This window comes from Rhyacophila brunnea, unplaced genomic scaffold (assembly GCF_057557595.1).
Source record: "Rhyacophila brunnea isolate RB1 unplaced genomic scaffold, BYU_Rbru_1.0 scaffold_7, whole genome shotgun sequence".
NCBI lineage: Eukaryota > Metazoa > Arthropoda > Insecta > Trichoptera > Rhyacophilidae > Rhyacophila > Rhyacophila brunnea.
In genome coordinates this window covers 6,838,894-6,861,610 of record NW_028233339.1, presented here as the reverse complement: position 1 = coordinate 6,861,610, position 22,717 = coordinate 6,838,894, and the positions used below count along the sequence as shown (strand labels likewise).

General features: G+C 36.0%; 1 protein-coding gene across 3 annotated transcripts; it reads right to left on the bottom strand.

The window, feature by feature from the left end:
• Nucleotides 1–3,420: 3,420 nt before the first annotated feature.
• Nucleotides 3,421–15,817, bottom strand: CrebB (Cyclic-AMP response element binding protein B). 3 transcript variants are annotated; one of them, XM_085957940.1, is made up of 6 exons: nt 13,431–15,817; nt 12,850–13,014; nt 9,298–9,447; nt 8,408–8,576; nt 6,195–6,329; nt 3,421–5,148 (listed from the first exon to the last, which is right to left on the bottom strand). In XM_085957940.1, the coding sequence occupies exons 2-6, from the start codon at nt 12,997–12,999 to the stop codon at nt 4,934–4,936; spliced, it is 819 nt and encodes a 272-aa protein (XP_085814066.1). In that variant the 5' UTR covers nt 13,000–13,014; nt 13,431–15,817; the 3' UTR covers nt 3,421–4,933. The 3 variants fall into 3 exon arrangements, with proteins under 3 accessions (XP_085814066.1, XP_085814067.1, XP_085814068.1); XM_085957941.1 differs by having other exon boundaries at nt 3,427–5,148; nt 6,195–6,317; XM_085957942.1 differs by lacking the exon at nt 6,195–6,329 and having other exon boundaries at nt 3,427–5,148.
• Between the last annotated feature and the right edge of the window lie 6,900 nt (nt 15,818–22,717).

Below are 22,717 nucleotides of genomic sequence, written 5' to 3'. Positions count from 1 at the left end.
GGTTAACCTAACCAAACCCAAACTAACAAATAATCCAGTATATCGGGTATTTTCAAAATGTGTTTTCCGCTATATTCCTCATAACCGAATTGTAGCAAATATTTTCTTGGTTTGTTATGTCTTGCCTCCGTATCCCCTCCACCCTCAACCCTCAGAATCATATTATATGGACAATAATTAATTCTTAATATTATGAATTATACGTTTTTATTTAGTTCTAAAATACTATTCTTAAGACAATAATTATGTTATTTGTAATAAAACCTTTTGTTTTACATGTCTATCTGAAAAACTCTGTTTATCTCATCCACAGGTAATCAAAAAAATCGTCATTCAGTACGAATTCAATGGATGATTAAATTTAAACAAATTTTTTAACCAGCTTAATTTTTTCTGTATTATTAAAATTTATATTCTTTTTTTGAAACTTTTCCCATTTGTGTAATTATTCTTATGGACACAGACTTACCCAACGGTTGTTGTTTTGTATGAGTTTGACAATCTAATATTTTGTGTTATACTGAATTCGCTGTTGTCCAAACAATAGGTTGAGATCCCCATCACTGTGAATCACAACCCATGTTGAGAAAGTAGTGTAGAAATGGTCAATATTAAGATATATAATTTATTATGAAACTAGATAAATACTTCATTTTGGCATCTCAGACGCACATTGAAAAACATGTGAATTTTTGTTGCCAGACCTGGGACCTGCGACATTACCCGCTCGGCCACTGTTGCACAGGTGTTCATAGAGTGTAAAATATAGGTAAATCATTTACAGTGGCACTATGGTTAAGGCAAAAGCTAATGGTAGTCACAGTGGTAGCATTGCAACAGGCATTGTAGCAAATGATACCAATACACATGTGAATCGTCCACGGTGCAACTATGGAATGATTAACTTATTTGTGTGTTGATGTGTTTTTACTCATATGTCACTCCTTTATACATACCTAGCTGAGTCTTTTTCAACCCTTTTGAGTTTTGACACACCAAAATTCGTAACATTGCACTGGTTAGGAAATTACTAAGTTTCTAATTCTATTTTTTTTTTAAATTCCCCTTTCCTGTGATCCAGATGGCACGGAAAAGATGGGAATACACCACGTGCCATTTTTTCAAAAGTATGTCTAGATCTATTCAACATGTTTGGAAATTTGACCTTACTAATTAAAATGTTCAAATAAAATTTTAAAAACCATTATATTGTATTTCAATTCTTTTTCCCGATGCCCTGATCAAGTTGACTGTTGGTCACCAACCTTTTTTGTTTGGAAGTACCCTGGCGACGTTCTGTAAATGTAAAATCTCATGGAACTGACTGATACATAAAGGTACGTGGGGTACTTAATAAAATAGAAGTGTATAGCAATGACTTGCTAACGCAACTATGGTAAAGAAATAGGGTTGAAAATTCTTAGTATATTTTTGCCTCATTTATAAATTAATTACCACTCCAGATATTATGCCAAAAAAGAGGTATATCTAGAAAGTTTCAATACTATTTTCACTTGCCACCTGGGATTTTTTCCACCCGCGGCCGATATTGATGTCGGAAAATAAAGACTTTCAAATAGTTAAACAATTATAACTCTTTTCTGGTTTACCTACTTTATGATAAAAATAGTTATGGTTGTACTTTTGTGGACTGTAATTTGTTATACTTGTGGATTATGGATCTAGGGGGGGGGACACGCACTAGTCGACAAATAATTATGTATATCACTCGCACAGCACACTGGGGTTTTGGGATTAATGATGATACTCATTTGATGAGTCACCCTGGATGCGATCGCGGTTGTTAAATCACAAGAGTGGGTATCACGGCTTGCCAGGTCTTCAGAATTAGACAAATCAGATTAAGTTGATTGGACAACGGTTACTTTGTATCAAGTTGACCCAGTCGTGGTCTATGAATTACTGACTTATCAAATCACGGTCTACTGATGACCCGTGATTGTTAAGTGCCTGGATGACAACAATAAATAGAGATAGTAGGTGACATATTTGTGCGGGTTTAAGGATGGAATTGGGATCATAATCGAACCAACCAAGTTACGTAATAAAATAAACTAGAGAGAATTTCCTATAACTTATATCCTAATATATATTTTTTGATCAGGTGAACGGTTCAAGCACAGGAGTACGACAAATATTCGGCTCAATGCAATCAATACAGTATAATACTTGGGATGAAACCAAATACTTTCATATTGAGTGTTTGCTATTTCTCATACCACATCCTACCATTAAATATGTATTCACCAGTGACGTCATTCATTGATGACAATTAATTCGATATTACCAAAAATAACCCCAGAAAAACATTATAATTGTAAACTCATTCAGAGTATAATATATTTTCCGACTTAGTCAATAACGATGTGAGCAGAAAAAATCTAGGATCGTGAGTGAAAATTTGAAGACACCCCACAATGCAAGTATCAAAATTCCCGCAAAACTTTCTCGATAAAACTACCAAATGCCTGGACTAGTAATTTAACTCGCATAATAATTCTGCGGGCGAGAGGAAGACAGTGAAGGAAGTCTCAAAAATCGAAAATTGAGTTTTAAAGATGGCAAATGAACCAAAAAGCGCAACCCACATTGAGGTGCATGTCGCCTACTGTCAGGCTGAAAATTTGGTTTTGTCATTTTGCAGAATATTTTGAATGTGCACCATCTCATAAATTCACTGATGAAGAGTGCCTACTATAATGTATTAGTAATTTGAATTATTATTAATTATTCATGCTAATTTCAATTAATTTTAACAGTTTCAACGTGTGCGTACATTAAAATTTACGTTCGACATGACATTCATAAATAATATTTTCAATAGAACCCAACTTGCAGACGGATAATAGGCAACATTCTCATAGAAAAAACATAGTGCCAACGGCTAAAAACTAAAAATCGTGATTTTGACATGACATTTGAAAAATGCAGGCATGTGGAATATTATGATAAAAACGTCATGCAGGTGCCGATGCAGTGCAGTTCAACATGAAGTGCCCTCATTGTTTTAATGTTCGTTTAAGGGTTCAAAATGTACTACGGGATGGGAGCATCAGTCTGATAACATTTTAAACACCAAGAACAACGACATTACACACTTTTTTCCCGTAGCGGCAGCCCGTGACAAACACCGTGACATGCACCTCAATTAGGGTTGCATTTAATACGCAATATAATATGCACAAATGAAAAAAATGAGAAGTCAAATCAACACCTCCGAATTACTAATTTCGATACAGAAACATTGGAGTTCCCATACTCTAAAGGTCTAAAAATTAATCTTCTTTTAGCTGTCCTGAAAAGTAACGATTTAAGACTTATCGCCTTCTTCCTTTCGCACACAGAATTATTGCACTAGATTCTACAGTGACAGGGAAAGAAAGAATTAGAGCGTAAAATATCTGTAAAAATACTTTTTTTTATTTACAGTTTTAAAAATATCATTAAACAGATGTTTGCAGATGCATTAATAAAGATTTTCTGAAAGATAAATAACAAAATATTAATTATTACATACATAACCAACAATGTATTAATTACACCATATTATCTCCAGACAAATTCATCAAAAATAAATTAGTAAGATCACTAAAATGACACAAAATTCAGTATTTAGTGTTTACGCAGCAATGGCACGAGTCTCGAAAAGCATTATCAAATTAACATGCGAATTAATCGCATTACCAAATAACGTTCTCGAGGAATTAGTACGACATAATCAAGAATCATGAGATTGACCAGGAATGGAAATAAATTTAATACATTATAAATGTTTTCAATATGAACACATTCGAACGCACCTTTTAAAACATTTCCTACATTTTTAGAAAACAATTAGGTACTTAAACAATACATACACAATTGTCAATGAAAGGTAAAGAGCAAACGATGTTTTAAAAAACGTGTCAGGTGTTTGATGTATTGCAAAAAACTTAATTAGTCGGCTCTCTCAAGCCTTAAATAGATCCCCATATTTTAGTTAGATAATGACGTGTCCCGGAGTGGCGGTAGATTATAATCAAGTTAAAGGCACTCCTTTCTTATTTAATAGAAAACATGTGTACACGCGAATATGCATCTTAATATAAAAAGTAGCATTTCTAGAGGTACTAAAGTTACTTTCATGCGCTGGATTTTAAGTGAATGAACAATGATTATTCGGTTCTCGGTAACGGCCTTGGTACGATGCGTCCACGGCGGTCAACCGGACCGATATCAATCAGACGCACGTTCGTTCGCTGAGCTGTACATAAATAAGTGACGTGTTATATTTGAGAACGAAAACAATATACATAGTCGATAGGACGCCACCCCGGACACTGGATAAATTCTTATTCGATGATTTGCCATCTTATTGATTTATACAAAAAAATATTCTATTTTCATATAATATGTATCTCTATATACTTATATATCTCACAAATTTATCAATATAAATCCTATTTATAATTCACAATAATTACAAATAAACTATAACACATTTTCAGATATAATTAAATAAAAATGAATACATATACACATATACATTCCTTTGGCTTATCTAATCGCTTCTACTGTCACAAGCCTTTGTCTCTTTACAAAAAATATATATATTTTCAATAATTTACAAAACAAAGTTGTCATCATCAGGTGCTAACGTCGGCCGCCCGCCGCACGCGACGACCGCTCTCACCGCCCAAACTAAATTAAAACAAACATAACTCCTACTATTTTACACATCTCGTTCGGTCAACGCACGTCCTGTTAAGTATCCGGCGCACACAATTGTAAAGAATCGTGCCTCGAGATCGAGCGACCGGTCCGCACGTTCGTGTTAGTACGCGCCGCCCGGGGTCACACGGTCACCGCGCAAACGACAACGGAACAAACGTCTATGAATATGAGAGCGATCACAAGTCTCCTCGCGGATCGTTCACTCGGTCTTCTGCTTGCAGTAGAGCTCCTTGAGGGATTTGAGCTCGTCGATGAGCTGCTTGTTCTGGCTCTCCAGCACGGCCACCCGGTTCTCCAGGCACTTGATGTATTCCTTCTTTTTCCTGCGGCACTCCCTCGCCGCCTCTCGGTTCTTCAGCAGCCGCATCTCTCTCTTGCGGCTCTGGTCTTCCATTCCTGGACCGCCTTGGGCCACTGTTACATACAACATTTATCATTAATTAAGCATTAGCAGAGATATTTCAACTGCTTTATGAAAGTTATTTGCATCTGATACAATAACATATTATGCACAAAACCTTTTATTTCGAAGAAAAATAAGGCTGGTACAAGTAAAAAATATCTAAAAAAAGTTCATTGCATTATTATTGAATGCAATCATTTTCAATTGAAAGAATGAAAACAAATAATCTAAAGTTTTATCTATAATAGAAGGCAGATTTTGTAATTTTTAAATCCATGCACCAAACAAACTATAGGAGTTGTCTGAAGCCATGAGTTGCAGTTCAATCCTGCATCTTTGGGCAAAAAAATGAATGGTTCAATGTGAATTTGATCCAGTGCAAGAATTCAATGAGTCGGGCGAATGATCAATAACCATTAATATAACCTCCACCCTGTAAATGCCCATATGCCATACTTAGAAGAGAAAATGGTGATTTACTTAATTTTTTAGGATAATCCAAAGACAAAAATAACCTATTCGACAATGCACATAACTCAAAAAATCTACATAATCAGATGTTGGACTTCGGGACCGGGATACTATCAACAAACCCGTTTAAAATAGTGTAAGTAATTCATATTGACAATATTGAAAATCTACTTGTTTAAATGACTTAGAATGTTTGACTTCCAGAAAGCCACTCAAACGTAGAGAAATATATCTATCAATAAAAAAGAATCTGTGCGTAATATCAGTCACTGACAAGTTTGTGACTTGTTTGAGTATCACCATGGACAGACGGACTAAAACTGACTAGAGTAGTACATCGAGTATCCTGACAAATTACACTATTGACAAAAAATAGTCTGGATAATTAAAAACGAACAAAATCTTAACACTCCCAGAATAAACATTTCTTCACACCAATCTTTCGGTTGGATTCATGTCCTCTTGTAATGCTCATATAAAATTACTTCTAACTAAGTCTGAAATCTGTTTAATCGAGGTGCTACTGTATGATATGTGCTTTTACAAAAAAAAAATATGAAAGGTGAACAACGCCGATGAAACTCACCAGGCACAAAGAACTGTCCGTCTTGGGTGGCGGTATACTGAACGATGGCGCCTCCGGAGCCGGGGTTGGACATGGTGAGCGTGTGGAGCCCCGCTTCGCTCTGGAGTGTCCCCGTCGGAATCACTGTAATACGCCCTGTCATTCAAATATTCCGCGCCGCGTTAGGACTGTGGGCTATGCGCATATTAATCGGGACGACTGACCCGCCCGCCGTTCGCTTACGGCTCATACATACGTGTAACAAATCGCATTGGATTTATCGTATTACTTTGCAAGAAATATGTGATAGCCCACATTTAATAGAAGACAACAACAGAAATAAAAATGCATTAAAAATTATAAGATACATCAGAAGTGAATGAATATTTGATAAAAAGGTAAATTGCCATTTTCATTCCTGAGCAGAACATTTTTTAAGAAAGACGGTTGTGAGTTATTCACCTAACCCACTGAGTTCTTGCTCTGGATCAAGCATACATTGAAAAAACAACATGCCTTTTTTTGTATTTGGCAGTATTTGGTGTGGCAGGTATTAATATAGATTACCAGAAAATAGTAAAGAGATAAATATGTAGACAGAAAAAAACTGTCTTTCGATTAATATAGTTATATTGTATAGTCATAATTTATAATAACCTTCAATGACACATTGACTCCTGATATAACCTGGTGCAAGATACAATGAGGTGGAAATATCAGGTGCAAAACAATAATTAAAAAAGGCTATTTAGCTATAGATACAATAAAAGCAATAAAACCTTGTTCATTCAAAAGTAAGAGTAAAAATTTAGAAAAAAATTCAAAGTAAAAATTCTAAACTGTGGGTGTTTGAATTAAGCGAGATTTTACTGTAGTGTGCGTCTATTTGTTCAGACAAGAAAAAATTTCAATGCAAATACGGAAGTAGAATGAACATCAATGTAAATCTTTAAGAAACCTGCACAATTTGAATAAAGTGTCACCTTCATGATGAAGTGAACCACTTTACATGATATTATGTTTAAAAATGGTTACATTTCATCAGACAAGTTGTACGGTGGTGGTGATTTGTTGAAAAACATTAATATCTATGGTAGTTATTGTATACAAACATGAAAATTTTAAACCTCTAAAATTTATCGATGGAAAGGTTCAACATAGAGGTGACTACGTGGACTTTGAAGAGCATTGACAGAAGCCGTATCATGTTATGTTGCAAGTGGCGAAGACACAGATAATAAATAATTATCTAATGCTTATCTTCAGTTATAACATATTAAGGCTATACTTCAGCTGAGACATGGTCTAAAAAGATCGTGACTAGGCGATGTGCGGATTGTGCAAATGACGCGAGCCGAACGAAATATAATTTGTCATAAAAATTCAACATGCGTCCTTTTAATGTTATGTTTATTATTATATTCGTAATAATAATAGTATATTCATTGACATGTTTTCTTTTTCAAGTACATGCGGAACGTTTTTTATCATCTTTACACGATTTAAGAATACATTCCTCCGACGCCATCACAAAACAAATTGACGTGCTCACATCTCGACTGTCAGTCTCGGATTGGCGACAACTGCGAAATTTCATTCCACCTACTGTTGAAAATTATTTGCCGTTTCACTTATGTATGCTCTTAATAAATTGTAGTATGCAACTATAGATCCACCAGTTGTCAGCTGAGTGAGGGCGCTATATGCTAAGATTTGATATATAATTTAATACTTTTTATACTGTGATGAGCTTAGTTCTAAATTCGAACACCTATGATGGTATGTATATCTATAGTGTAATATGAAAATTGCTAGCGCCATCCAATGGTAAAATAAAATCCCTAGCACGTTGCAAATGGCGTATTGTGCGACTTCGGGAATCCAAATATTTCCATGTGGGAATATTTAATATTTTTGAAGCTAATGACTGATGACTTCATTTCGACATTACATCATATCATGCGTAATTTTTTATATTGCCTGAATTTTCATCATTTCATAAGTACATAATATAACCCTACTGTCTCAATTGCGTACTGTTCTTTTCGGTTAGGCATCGTTTGCCTGACTTCAAAAGTTCTCGTCTTCGCCACTGCATGTAGTTAAACATGTGATAATCACCTCATGAATTTCATTTGTAAGTCACATGGAGATTATATTGTCTACTGTACGATAAGTGAAGATAGTACAAATGCTACATGGATTGCGAGGAGGAGAGGCTGTGCGAGTGTTACCTGCGATCTCGGCTCCCCCGAGGTCGTTGAGGATCTTCCGGTAGGAGGGCCTGCGGGTGAGCAGGTCTCTCCGTTTTTTGGGCGTGTCGTCGTCGCTGAAGCTGTCATCGCTGCACGACTCCATTTCCATCTGCATAGGATCATTTCCCAATCTCGGCTCAGGTTTTATCTACATTCAACATGCGTACTATATTATGTGCATCGAATCTCAGTCACCAAAAATTTTACAACAAATAAAATAATATGCATATTGCACAATGTGCAGAAAGATGGCAAAGGAAAGCATCGGGTTACGCTCGCATCCTGACAATGGTATGTATGTTTATATATAGTCATAGCCGTCATAGCGAAAGAAAATATATTGACACCCAGTATCAGTGTTTCTTTACAATAACAAAGGACCTCGACGAGGTGGATGTTATTTAAACAAAGGGGTTAGCCAAATACATGCTCTGTATCCAGTATAGATTGAACCAACCGTAAGATTCAAACCAACAACCCATAACTTCAGACGTAGGGGTTCTGCGACTATTGTACTCAAAATAAGGCAAATCGGAGTAGAATGGTCTTCAGTGTCTGTTGCAAGTATATTGATTGATTATTCGCGTCTACCATGTAATTCGAATATGGCTCTTCTACGGCGTGCTTCATAATTATGCGGTATTGCTTTTATTGATCTATTCTGAAATTTAAGCACACCGACCGACTTGGTGCAATAAAAATTTTGGCTTTTCTGCGGTATTAAACTTACAACATTATTATATAACAGTTTTTGTTCAAACAATTAATTGTCAGCAGTAGAAGACATCCAATAGTAATGGTAACAGATTTGTCAATTAAAAGGTGAAAAATCACCATGTGATGATAGTAGTCAGGCGTTGACGGTATACCTGAAGCGTCTGCACGGTCCCTTGGGTGGTGTGGATGACCGAGTTGGGTTTGCTGAGCAGGATGACATTTGTTTTTGGCAACTGCATCGACTGAATATTGGTCGGGGTCTGAATCACCGACTGCTGATTGGGCTGGATCACCGATTGCACCTGTGAACATAATGAGCAACCATCAGTACACTGCCGACCGCAAACCTGCAGCAGTTCCATCCGGCTCGACACCAGAAGAACAGAACAGATCAACGAATCAAAGATAAAACTCTATAAATAGAGTAGCTACAATTAGACCTGGCATTTCTGTACTCGTTTCAGTGGGTAATTAAGGCGTGAGAAAATTACTCCAATCATTTTGTCTCGCCGGCTATCCGCTACATCTATTTGCATCTAAACCTGCCAATGATGTATCTAAAGATTTAAAATTAACAAGAGATGTGAAAAACATCTGTTTGAGATGAGAATTTGATCATTCATATTATAAACAGCTAGTCACATAGTGAATCCGACACATGTGACAATGAATGCTCAGTCAATTGAATCACAGACACCACCTAATCGCTAATCTAATACATCAAATTTTAAAATTGGTGAATATATTATGTATAATATAATATTATAATGACACAGAATCAAATCCACTTGTGTGCACATTCAAAATCTTGTAAATCGACATGTTTACAAATTCATCTCTACATTGTTGCACTTTAAGAGACCATAACTAATAATTAAAAAAATAGCGAATTTATCAAAAAATGTTATTAAAAAAGCTTATTCTGGAAGTTAAACTACATACCTAGATGTTTTTTTATTTTTTCAATTATCCATATTTAGTCTACCTTCATCTAAAATCAGTCTGTATGATCGAGGTTCTACTGTATTCTTCTTCAACAGTCATCTGATTCCAATATAATAATATATAATGCGTCAATGACATTGAGCTACATTACAAGCTGTTTGTTGGCGAATTTAAAAGCGGGCGATTTAGCTACTGCGATTGTGATGATAACACACAAAACTTTCCATTCGCTGAGAAGCCAACAAGTTAGCGACTATTTTGACAGAACGTAGTTTGTTTTTTTACCGGGAGGTCGCTACTACGCTCTACTGCGCAGACGCAGTAGGCCCACACGCCGGCGTGTACAGTGTAAAGTTGACCGGCTTTCAACTTTTCTCGGAAGATTGTTTACAATCTGCTTGTTAGCTTGTTCGATGATGACACTGGGCAACTTTACAGGCAGATTGTAAATTCGCCAACAAGCAGCTCGTAAAGTAGCTCAATGTCATTGACGCTTTACAATGGTTGGTTTTCAACAATTCAAACTACCATTAGGTGGAAAAATATCTCACCTATTAAAAAATAAACCTAGTGTAAAATTTATATCCGAGTGTCAACGCTAAATAAGCGGGATAGGTGAGCCCGCTCCTGCGCCTGCTGTGGATTACAAAATCTTGGAAACCAATTTATTACTCTAACAACTACTCTCATTTCCTGGAGACAGAGGAAGGTCAGTGAAGTCATATCCGATTTTGACTTACTGAATTTCAATATTCATTTTAATCAACTATAAAGAAAACAGCCCCACTGAAGCATCCAAATCTGTCAGTGATAGTAAATCAAAGTACTGAGACAATTAGACCTAGAATTATTAAAATCTTCAAAAATCCTTCAGCTCCTATGACACAAAAATTTATTTTCAGTACTTAATGAGCAGTTCAGTTCTGGATCGAATACACATTAATGCGTAATTGAAACACGCACCGTGGCTTCAGTAACAAATCCCACAGGAGGCGGCGGGGTGCATTGTACACGTCAATTTTTCGAGAGGTGCCACAACACAACCAAACCGCAGTGTGACCTAATACCGCAGAGCCCACTAAATGTGGCGGGGAGGAGAGCATGTGCGGGTTGCCCAATTTACGCCGCTAGAGCCTCTGTCAATCGGTGATGCCTTCTATGTTGATTAGTTTTATTGATTTGAAAATTGTTAATCAATTCCTAATGGTCGGCTTGAAAAAAAATATGCTGTCGATCTACGTTCCGAAATAATGTTAAGAGACATTTCACTAATTCACTACTCCATTTGAGATCCCCGGGGTTCCAGCGGCTAGCTCAGGAGTCCATCGAACCCCGGATTCACAAAAAAAGAAATTCAAACGGTTGGAGTGTAAATAAAACACGGTCTTTCGTGCTCGTAACGTGGTCTTCTTATATTTTACATTTTCTTTAAACGTTTACATATTTTGTTTTAACAATAAGTTTCGCAGGTCCTATCCTATCGGAAAGGGGACGCTTACTAATTACTTTTTTCTTTTTCAAACTTCGCGTACCCACGCCATTCCAGCAAAAAGGACTCTCGTGATTGGCCAAATTTTATCGCGTGATCTTTGATTCGGCGAATCACGAGCCTGACCCTGGCGCAGGCGCGTCGAAATTTGGACGTTGCCGACAAACGCGGCAAAATTTATTATATTTAAATACTTATATTTAGTCTTAAAATTATCGCTTTCATCCATCATCATTTTTACTTTTTAAATTAAAAAAAATACTTACGTGGTTGAGCAAGGAATCAGATTAGATGTTTTATGAAGCCGTTTCTAGAGGTCAGGGTTACGTTTCGACTTAAGCTACTAAATGATTATTTTACACCGGGAGAAGCCCGCCTGTAACAGGGGTGTATCACATTGGCAGTATAGCGAGTGATATGCAGTGAGTAATGCTTTGTAAACGGCTCGCGGCTTACTTTAGAGATTCACTCTGCGGGTACAATTTATTAATGTCGGATCAAGCCTTATTGTCGATCATGCACGCTAAAAAGGAAAATTCAGTATACCAGTATCTATATGTAGGTACTATTAAAATAACCGTGGAAGCTTTAAAAAACATTCTCGCTGAAAAGGACATAAGCCTTTCTCAATTGAACCCACAAGCTTGTCCATCACATTTTTCAAAATCAAAATAAAATCCATTTGAAATGTCAACAATTATAATGCGTTTCTGGTCATCTGTAATATTGTAGTAGTATAGTGTAGGACCACATTCACTACATTTGTGTTAATAATACATTCGAGTACTGCATCTAGGACTGGAAGTTAAAAACAATTTTAATCAAAATGTGTCACTGATTTAGAATACGTTGGTATTCCGCTGACAATACAATATATTAAACAATTTCAATAAAACACTCCTATCAGGGAAAGAAAAATGTCATAATAATGATAGGTGATTTTAATTCTGCAATTGTTTTCATTGTAGTGGATTAATTCATAATAGGTATCTACGTGGTGAGAATGGCATAATGTTATCTCAGATGTGCTGAACCGTGGTATGGGAGAAGTTATGTCAACATTGAAAGATTTCATTATTAGGTATTTAGTTAAAAATAATATTGCCATTATGATAAGGTGCTGAGACGTAAAATATAATTGAGGAGAGGTGTATGGTAACATTGCACAGGCTTTGTGATTTTGCCAAACAAACAAGATAAGAGATGCATAGGTACTTAATAATAAGTTTGTAAACAAACCTATATAGATAAACAAAGATGCGGTAAATACCTGAGCCAAGGGTGCCTGAGAGGGTATGGACAGTTGAACGAGACTGGTGACGGCGACGTGCGCTCCGGTGGCCGACGACGGAGAGCCTTTGACGCCGTCCGCGGCGCCCCCTTGGGCCCCGGTCCCGTTGCCTTCGACCATTCCGTCCATGCCACGGAAGGGCGCCTGCAAAAGCGCCCAAGGTCACCATTATATCACTCACTCGACGACATACACTCGATTAAATTTACGGGAGACGTCGCTGAGAGCGGCCGCCGACGATAACAATGATCGAATGTCACGTCAGATAATGGACACTGTCCTGTTGCTGCTGACGGAGGGCGAGCGTGAGTCTGCAGTAATATCGGCGGCAGTCCGGACCGTCTCCAGAACGGCGGGAGCGATCATCGTTGCGACGTAAATCTAAATTTATACTCTCGTAGAAAAGTATTTTCGAGACGCCATATTTAACACAATTTTCCCTATAAATTGTCAACACATGTCACCCGTCGCCAATAAAACGGAGTGTTACTTTGATTTTTTTCGGGGGTCAATTTTTTATATCCATGTCGGGTTGTTATTCTTCAGTAGTGGATACTTACCAGTTACGTATTCCTCGTCACCGAGTTTGCTGCGTTCGGAGTGGGCAGACTTGATCGTACGTAGTAGCCACGTCAAATACGAGCTGGCTCGTCACTGGCTCACAACTCCAATGAAATGCGCGTCATTCCAAGATGGCCGCCGCGCGGTGCGCCTGCGCGCGCGCCCTCGCCCTTCTAACGCTGTTTACAAATTTCAATTTTACAATAGAAAAGCAAATAAAATAGTCGTCAAAATCACATTTGTCGAGAAAACTATTATTGAAATAATACTCCTCGTTTGAAAGATATACAAAAAGGTATGTTATTGTTTAAGCACATTTTAATAAACTGCGTCGCAATTTTGCGTTTGAATTTGGAGAAATAAATGCAGTGGCCTTCAAACTTTATCGTGATCGCTCCCCCTCGAGAATATAAAAATTATACGATACCTCGAACTGTCGAACATAGTTCATTAATTCTTCGAAATATTATCCTTATTACAGATGTTTCACATTGGTGGGTAGGTACCTAATAATATGATCTTCTAGTAAAAGCATAATTAATAAAATAGTAAAAAAATGTCATTTCACTCCACTACCTAGGTAAAATCTACATAAATATTCTCCAAACACAACATATTAAGGATACCTGTAGTAGTTACCTATGATTTATATGGATATGAAATATCTTCAGAATACGAACTCTCTCGAAGTTCATACCTACACAAAACATATTTTACACAATTCGAAACCATCGTCAAAAAACCTCACCTGCGGTAACTTTTGGTGATTACATACCACTGTTATATACCTACATAATATAATCTCCCGCGGCAATTTTGGAGAATCAGGAATCCATATGATGTGGACTAAATTAATTGTAAGCACCTATTCGGTTGCACTAGGAGGGTTCTAGTGACTAATCCGCCACTGCCCACATTGCGGTCACGGTGGCCATAGGCTCCACATCGGAGCATTTAATAAATTATGAAATAATATTCATTACGTATTATGTACCTACCTATCCATTATTTTCACCAGGGCCGGCTTGTGACTCTTTGGCGCACACTGTGTACGTTTATTTATGATGAGAGAGCGGTTGGAAGCTTCCCTGTCGTGGACATATTTGAAAAAACATTTTAAAAGCAAACCATAAGAATTGGTAATCTTCAAATTTGCTAACTTGTCATGTCAGCTGAATGCGGTACCAACAAACAGTATTATTGTCAAATTAGTGCTCTGAAAAATGTTCATATTAGGTAGGTATTAAATTATTATATTACCATGCATGCCCAACATATCAATGTGGGATGGATTGTAGTCGATCACAGGCTCATAAGAATTCATTCGTGAAAATTTAAAACACGTCGCGTAGTTCAGTTATGAGACTTTGAAAGAAAAATATATTTGTATTCCTTTAACCAACTTACGTGAAAGTGACTTTCAAATTAACCCCAAGGTTCTCGTACCCGATTCGTTTTTCATCACCCACGGCCTACCGCGGGAGTGAGAGAAAGAGACAATGTGAATCCCCGCGCTTTAGACATGCGCATATTTTTCTCTTAATGTCGCATAGTAGGCTCTTTGCACAGTGTGATAATGGTTTAACGATGAGTGCAATGTGTGCCCAACATGAGACAACGAATAGGAAATTGAGTATTTTTTGTGATGGTGAAAAACGGGTATTCTTGTTTAATTTGTAAGGTATCAGTGTCGGTGTCAGTGGAAACGCTCGATTTGTTCGGAGATCACGAGTGGTACGACTCTGGTGGATGGAGTAGAACAGTAGCACCAGATCCAGATCAAGATATAATAACAAGTTGAGACCAATCTTGGAGGTGGCCAAAGCTCACACCGAGCTGTAGCGCAATTAATAACTCAATTATAATAAAACATTGTGTTGATTGATGTAAGTAAGTATTCTAAAATTTGGCGCCTCCTTAACCTCGGCGCTCCGAGCGGTCACCTGGCTCGTCATGCTCGCGGGTCGGTCCTAATATTTACGATTATATACTATTGTTAGGAATGTTAAAATTAGGTATATTAAACATTAGTATAGGTAAGTATATAAAATGTTCGTCTATTATCACAACTCAGATCGTGGGTTTTTACGAAAAATACATTTCAGGAAGTAATACGATAAATCGAACCAATGCTATTGTATAGGTACATAGCAATATCATCATTATTAGTTTTAAAGTATATCCTCAAAAAGAACCCAAAGTTAAACTATCGTTATACCTATATCATCACTCATCATCAATAGGTACTAAATACGTAGGTACCTACTTTAGCTATCATGTTGAACTAAGCAAACTTGGTTTAGTTATTTAGTAGATAGTGCTTAGGTACACTGTTTTATTTCATCAGTAGGTAACCATACCTTTGGATATTATGGTAATAGATCATGCCCCCAACAAGGAGGGGGGGGGGGCTGACAGGAGAGGCCCGGCGTGACGGGTTTACCAGTAAAGTGAGATAAACACACATCACAAATTTGATTTAAAAGCTTTAAAAAGTCGCCTGTGGGTTATTTCACAGAAGAACTTTATTTTAGGATTAAGTATCTTTAGTGTGTTTCCCGACTAATACAAATCTCTACCTATTTATCCAATATGGCGAAGGGTCGCATGTTACTTTGCAATCACAAAATGGGGTCGCAATCAGTGGTTCATAATAATATGATCCCGAATGCCGACAATTCGAGTGGATTTATTTAAAAATACCTAGCAAAAATCGCTAAAAATACACGGAATACCATATATTTTACATAGAACTCTGGAGTTTCGCAGAATACCATTTAGGGAACATTATACTCAGGGCTCGAAATGGACCGGAGCGCCGTTCTGGTTCGTGAAATTTGTAAAATAATCGCTCCGTCTCGTGGAAAAAATATTTTGACCGTCTGAGCGAGATAGGCCATATATTAGAAAATCTAACACACTTATTTTTATAAAGTACACGTCAAATTTGATATCTATGTAAATATCTACAAAAAATTGTCGAGCGCTCCGCTTCGTAAACTTTTCCATTTCAAGCGCTGATTATACTTCCCTTAACCTTAGCGATAGGTTGGGGGGCCCGCGAAAGATTCAAACCTTGGGGGCCGCTTCAGGATGTGGGGGCCATGATATAGACATACACACAAGATATCCATATATAATAATATAAGTACGTAGTACATAGTCAGTATTCACCTAGGCACTTAAATTAATTCAATAATATTATTATTGATCGGTTATGAAATGAATAGGAATTACCGACAATCAAATATTAATTTAGGTAAGTACTGAAAATGCCTATAAAATAAGTGCAATTAATGAGCAATCAAAGTTATATGTTATTAACATTAAACTTGCAACGATTACGATTTTGGACAAAAATTTCAATCATGGAATTACAGGATATATTAGGACTCGGGGGATCCCAACCTTTTTGTAGACCCAGAACACATTTTAATATATCGGCAGAGCGGCGGGCACCACCTATTTTTTCAAATCAAATTTATAGTTGGACATAGATAATAAGCAATACACAAAAAAATATATATATAGGTATATAAAAATTATACCTACTTAGTTTATATTGTGTAAAATTAATACACGTCATGGTTGCCTCATACATACAAAGTAACGATATATTATGTAATATAACAATTATAATATCAATCTCAAAATCAGTATGATTTTTGGTAGTGCATTTCATTGGCCAGTGCCTCGTAATTAGGTGAGTATGGTGATATTTCTGTTAGTAAACAATCATAAAGACGCTCATCGGTGAGTCGAGATCTATATTTTGATTTCATTAAATTCATGTTTGAAAATAATGGTTCGCAAAGGTATGTGGAACCGAAAAATGACTTTATCTTTATCTTTAGTATTTTATGAAACTCGTCAAAATAAAAAAAAAGTGAACTTAATATTGCGCCCGCGGGCACGGGATTGGGTATCCCTAAATTAGCTTTTTGAATCCCCATTCTGAGATCACGGGATCGGTGAGAACATGAGAATAAATTGAATCTTTACCGAACGATTTTTTCGTCATCCTACAATCCTGAAAATTCCAAAGAATGAGGATGGTGCCAGAAAACTTCAACCACCTAGGTAGGTGGTATAAAATAAATAGTACAAAGATACACTGTCAATATTGAGACTCTACCGTCAAATCAAGTAATAAGTAAGTGTATCTATGTACTTATATTATATTTTTTGAATATCTTTCATAAGTAAGAAGACACGGTAATGAGTGTCAAAATATGTTTGAAATAATTGATAGTTTTCCTTACAATATATTAAATTGTTTGTTATATTTCAGAAAAATGGGTGTTTACCAATGACATTAATATAGATAGACGAAGCATCTGGAAAAAAAATGACACTCACTTTTTTGTCGGGTCTGCCGAATGGCATAATCTGTTCTAACGCCATTACAATAAAGGTGATATTGCTATAAATTCCCGATGATTTTTGTCGGGTCTGCCGAATGGTTCGGTTCGAACGGGTTTGCTCCAATGAACATTGATACTAGAAACACTGTTCTAATGCCATTACAATAAAGGTGATATTGCTATAAATTCCCGATGCGTGATATCGCATAATGCAAATTGCTATGCGCGAATTTACTTGCTGGCTACTATATTGAGTGCATTGTCCATTAATAATGTCATTGGTTTTTACGTAATGAAATTCGTGTGAAAGCTGTTTCCGAAATTACGGGATTATTCAATTCCGGATTTTGGGATCAACAAATCCATCGAGATTACGGAATTATACCTAAACCCTACCTTCCACCCGCGGATTGATAACACAATATGACAATCAGACTGATGTACCTATTAATTATTGATATCAGTGAAAACTTATCTATCTATACATATACCAACGAACCTAGGTACTTTACATTAATTGCTAAACATATTTTTTAAAAATTTCTTTTACATTGCTAATAAATTTATATTTGAGAAGGGTTTTTATTTGATCGTATTTTATGACACGTTTGGTGGGTTTTTTGGAGGGTGCCTACCTACTATATTTATGTTCGGAGGCCTCCATTGAGTGCTAAAAACATACCTACTTATAGTAAGTAATAGAGTTGTGCTGCAATTGTGAAAAACACGCAGTTTTCGAATTATCTGACGAAACGAGCGCCTTTTGCGCTTCAAGGAAAACCGCCGCCGCAAAGATGAATCGAGAATAACAATCTATCACTGTCCTTTAATGTTATGGAAGTAGGTAAGTGGGTACTATACAAATTGTACCAATACAGATTAATAATTTAGTTAGACACCTATCAGTGGCGAAGGGTGGAGGTAGGCTGCTAGGATCTGACATAAATAGTGCACTTTAAACCATGTTAGTCATATGTAGACTACAATTTACAGGTGTTGTTGGTTTGTTTTTAAAAATCAATTAAACCTTGCCTAAACCAAACCATAATGGTTTTATTTTGGGCGATGCGACAAAATTGTGCACACTTTTTCATTCATACTTATTTGTTTTCGTTGAATTAGAAAAACATATTAGGTAGGTACACATATTATTGGTTATTTTTTTTAAATTCAATAAGCCCTGCCTAAACCAAACTATAATAGATAAAAAATATTATTCTATCTATAAAATATCTAAAATGATGTGTAATTTAATGGAATAATTTTAGATCATTTTATAGATAGACAAGTATTTTTTGACTAATCTATTATGATTTGGTGTTTTCGCAGGGTTCAATTGAATTTTAAAAACTAACTACAACCATCTGTAAATAATTATAATCGTAGTTCAATGAAAACAAATACTTATGACTGACAAAGTTTAGCGTGCACTATTTATAGCGGATCTTAACAGCCTACCTCCACCCTTCGCCACTGATAAGTACCTAGATCCTTCTATCACTTGAATTTGATAGTCTAATATTTATTATTAATATTGATAACAATATTTACGAATCATTTCAAACGATTCGGTAAACTTACTCATAAATGAATAGGTAATGAAATAACATTATTTGTATTCTTATTAGAATGTTGTATAAAACCTTGTTCTATGTAAATACATTGCGATTGCATGACTAGTACTTTGATAGATATTCTATGTATGTACCTACTCAAGCTTAGTATTATAGAGTATGTATGTAGGTACAGTAAAAACGTGACTGGTAGCGTTGTAGCGTTGTTACCGCTCGTACTAAAATAAAGTCTGACGTCATTCGAGTCGCTGGAAAGGCTCGATGACGCAAAGGGCGGGGACTGTAGGGGGAACGATTACGTCATCCATTCTCGCCAAAGGAGGGGCAGAGATTGTCAAACTGTTGAGCGAGGCACGTGTTTTTGTGTAATCTATTCCGAGATCATTACGGGATGTTGTTACATGATTCGACTGCGAAAGGTTGATTAAATCGCGGTATCATATTGCATAAACTTACGAGAATATAACTCGATTCTCATTGGAATTATTTCAAATAATATTTTTCAATTTCCGATTTGATAACCATAATATTATTATGTATACAATAAGTAGGTACTAATATTATTTACTTAGTAGACAATGGACGTCCTTAAATTAACTGTATCTAGCAGTGGCAAAGACTCCATACTAGTCGATTATTTAAAGCCAACCTTCTTTAGAAAAATATTTTTTAATTGCATATTGACATAGGTATTTATAATACAGTCGAACTTGGTTATTACGAGGAAGACGACTGAATTTGAATTAGAATTTTTCCCTCGAAACAAGCATGGCATTCATAAACTACAAAAGAAGTTGTTTATTGTAATGAACATTGGTAGGTTCTTACTGACTTCACAAAATTTCGATTTTTACATGCAATTTCAACCATATGCGTGTATACTTTTTCAATATTGTCGGCGAAAACACCAATTAGTTAGGTACTTAGACACTTAACTAGTGACATAAACGTAATCCGATTCCGGCGGTTATTGCTTAGGGTCGAAATGTTTTTAAACGATAGACACATTAACAGTTTTAAGAAAATTTTTGACAATATTTTAGCTCGGTACAACCGATAAGTAGCTTGTTATAAAAGTGAATAAATGTATGGAGAAAATCAAAAACTAAAATGTCAACGAATGTTTCCTCAGTACATCCGAGATCTCGCTATGTCTGTGATCGTAATAACCGAGTTTGACTGTATTATATATTATAGAACTTACAATAGGTACTAATATTATTTACTTAGTAGACGATGGACGTCCTTAAAATAACTGTATCTAGCAGTGACAAAAACTCTATACTAGGCGATTATTTAAAGCCAGCCTTCTTTAGAAAAATATTTTTTTATTTGAATTATTGACATAGGTAATTTATAATAATAATATTATTATAAATACCTACAAAAAACTGAGGGTTAAGGCCTTTTGCCTAAACGGGGTCGAATAATCACTTGATTATTTCATATTCTATAAAAATAATTTAATTTGCCAACAACATAATATTATGACAAACTTATGCATATTATGTAGGAATGTATTATACAGATTACAAAACAATTTGCAAAGGTTTAAAAAAAATATACCACAGCGCGCAATATGTCTTGACATAAATAAATGTCGGATTATTTGTCAAGGAATTGTGATATTTTTTTGTAAGTATGGACTTTACGTCACGTAACCTCAGTCAGGCGACAGGTCATCCATTTCTCGTAAAAAATACAAAATCTGTTAATACATACCCCTCCACTCTGTGAGGCCCATATGATCGCATTAGGATCGAACATGGTCGAAAAAAAAATCCCAAATGGGCTTCTAAAAATAAAGAGGAAATAATACATAAAACACGTATGTGCATTAATTTGAATAGGGAAGCAACACAGAACAGATAATAAATAGAATACCAATAGGCTATGTTCAATACGCCGCATGGTGAAGCAGGCATTTGAATGTGTGAGTGTCCTACGAAAATGAAGCACGCATTGTGCATGTGCAATAGTGTGTGTAATACACCAACATTAAATGGGCGTAAATGCATAAACCGAGAGCAGTTTTCAGTATTCGACGTTAAACGTATTCTAGACACGTGTGTAAGTTTAACCCGGATTCATCCTTACTCGAGTCGGTTACCTGCTATCGCCTTACCCATTGTGTATTTCAGTTCCCATTATTTCTGAGTTCCCTGGGAAGCAAGTTAGCTAAATGCAATCGAATGTATTTTGTCAATTTTATACAAATCGACTACAAAACTATTGTATATTTTAATAAAAGTAAAAAATTAAAAAAATGCCATGCTCGATCCGATCGAGTAGAGATTGTTTCAACAGAGTACATAGGTACAAACATTTTACAGAAATAACAAAAATTAGTTATATTATTATGTTTATCGTACTTGTTTTTAGAATGTATAGCTATTATAACCAAGGCTGGTTTCCAGAGTGAAAAAGATTAATAATATAAATGACTTGGAAAAATATAACAGATTATTAATTCAACTTACGATGATTGCATTTCATTAAATATCTTCATTGAAATAACCCCCAACACATGCATCAAGATCAAGCACATAAACTTGTAAATTCCCAATGCCAGTTTCCTGTCACTTATCAGGCGTGCTGATTAGTTGTTTATTGACAAATTTTGTAATGAACATTATTTTGAATGGCTGATTGAGTTTGTAGTTTTACATTCCACAATAATTGTTGGATTAATGTAATATTAATTGCTACATTAACGTACAATGACTATCACCGATCAATTAGTATACTCATTCAATTGTCATGTGCTCTCTTGTCATAACAATCTCTTTAATGAAAACTGATAGTGATTCATTTTTAATTAATAGTTTAACCAATCGGAATTGAAACAATCATCTGCTTACAACTCCTACAGTGTTCATTGTTTACAGGGGAAACGTCACTGGGAAACAGTCTGCTTGGCACTGAACACCCCGAAAATCAGTGTCACAAGATACAATAAGCCTATAAAGGTGACACATACAATGCCCCATGTGACTGGCAAGTTGGCGACCTATTATATTGTGAACAATTCATCACTCGAGTGCAGAATTATTATTCCATTATTAAAGTCACATTTTACAGACGAGAAACACTCAAATTAAATTAATTATTTTTGAAGTGAGATTTCTTTGTAGTCGCTTTTGAGGAGTAGGCTAGCGCAGACCATAATCTTTGGTGACATTTGTCTTTGTTGTAAGAAAATTATGTCCTCTGGGAATGTTCTAAAATGTATACGGAAAGGGAAGAGCTGCTCAAGCCGGTTCAACCAGCTGTTGGGCCCATTGGTCTGTCCGACGTGGTCGCCACAAAGGCCAATTGTATTGCATTTAGAAAATTTGCAGTGTCATA

Coding starts and splice junctions, on each gene's coding strand:
- CrebB (XM_085957940.1), bottom strand. CDS start 12,999: ATGGACGGAATGGTCGAAGGCAACGGGACCGGGGCCCAAGGGGGCGCC. Junction 9,448..12,849: donor CTCAGGCACCCTTGGCTCAG/GTATTTACCGCA, acceptor TTATGTTCACAG/GTGCAATCGGTGATCCAGCC. Junction 5,149..6,194: donor CGGACAGTTCTTTGTGCCTG/GTGAGTTTCATC, acceptor TGTATGTAACAG/TGGCCCAAGGCGGTCCAGGA.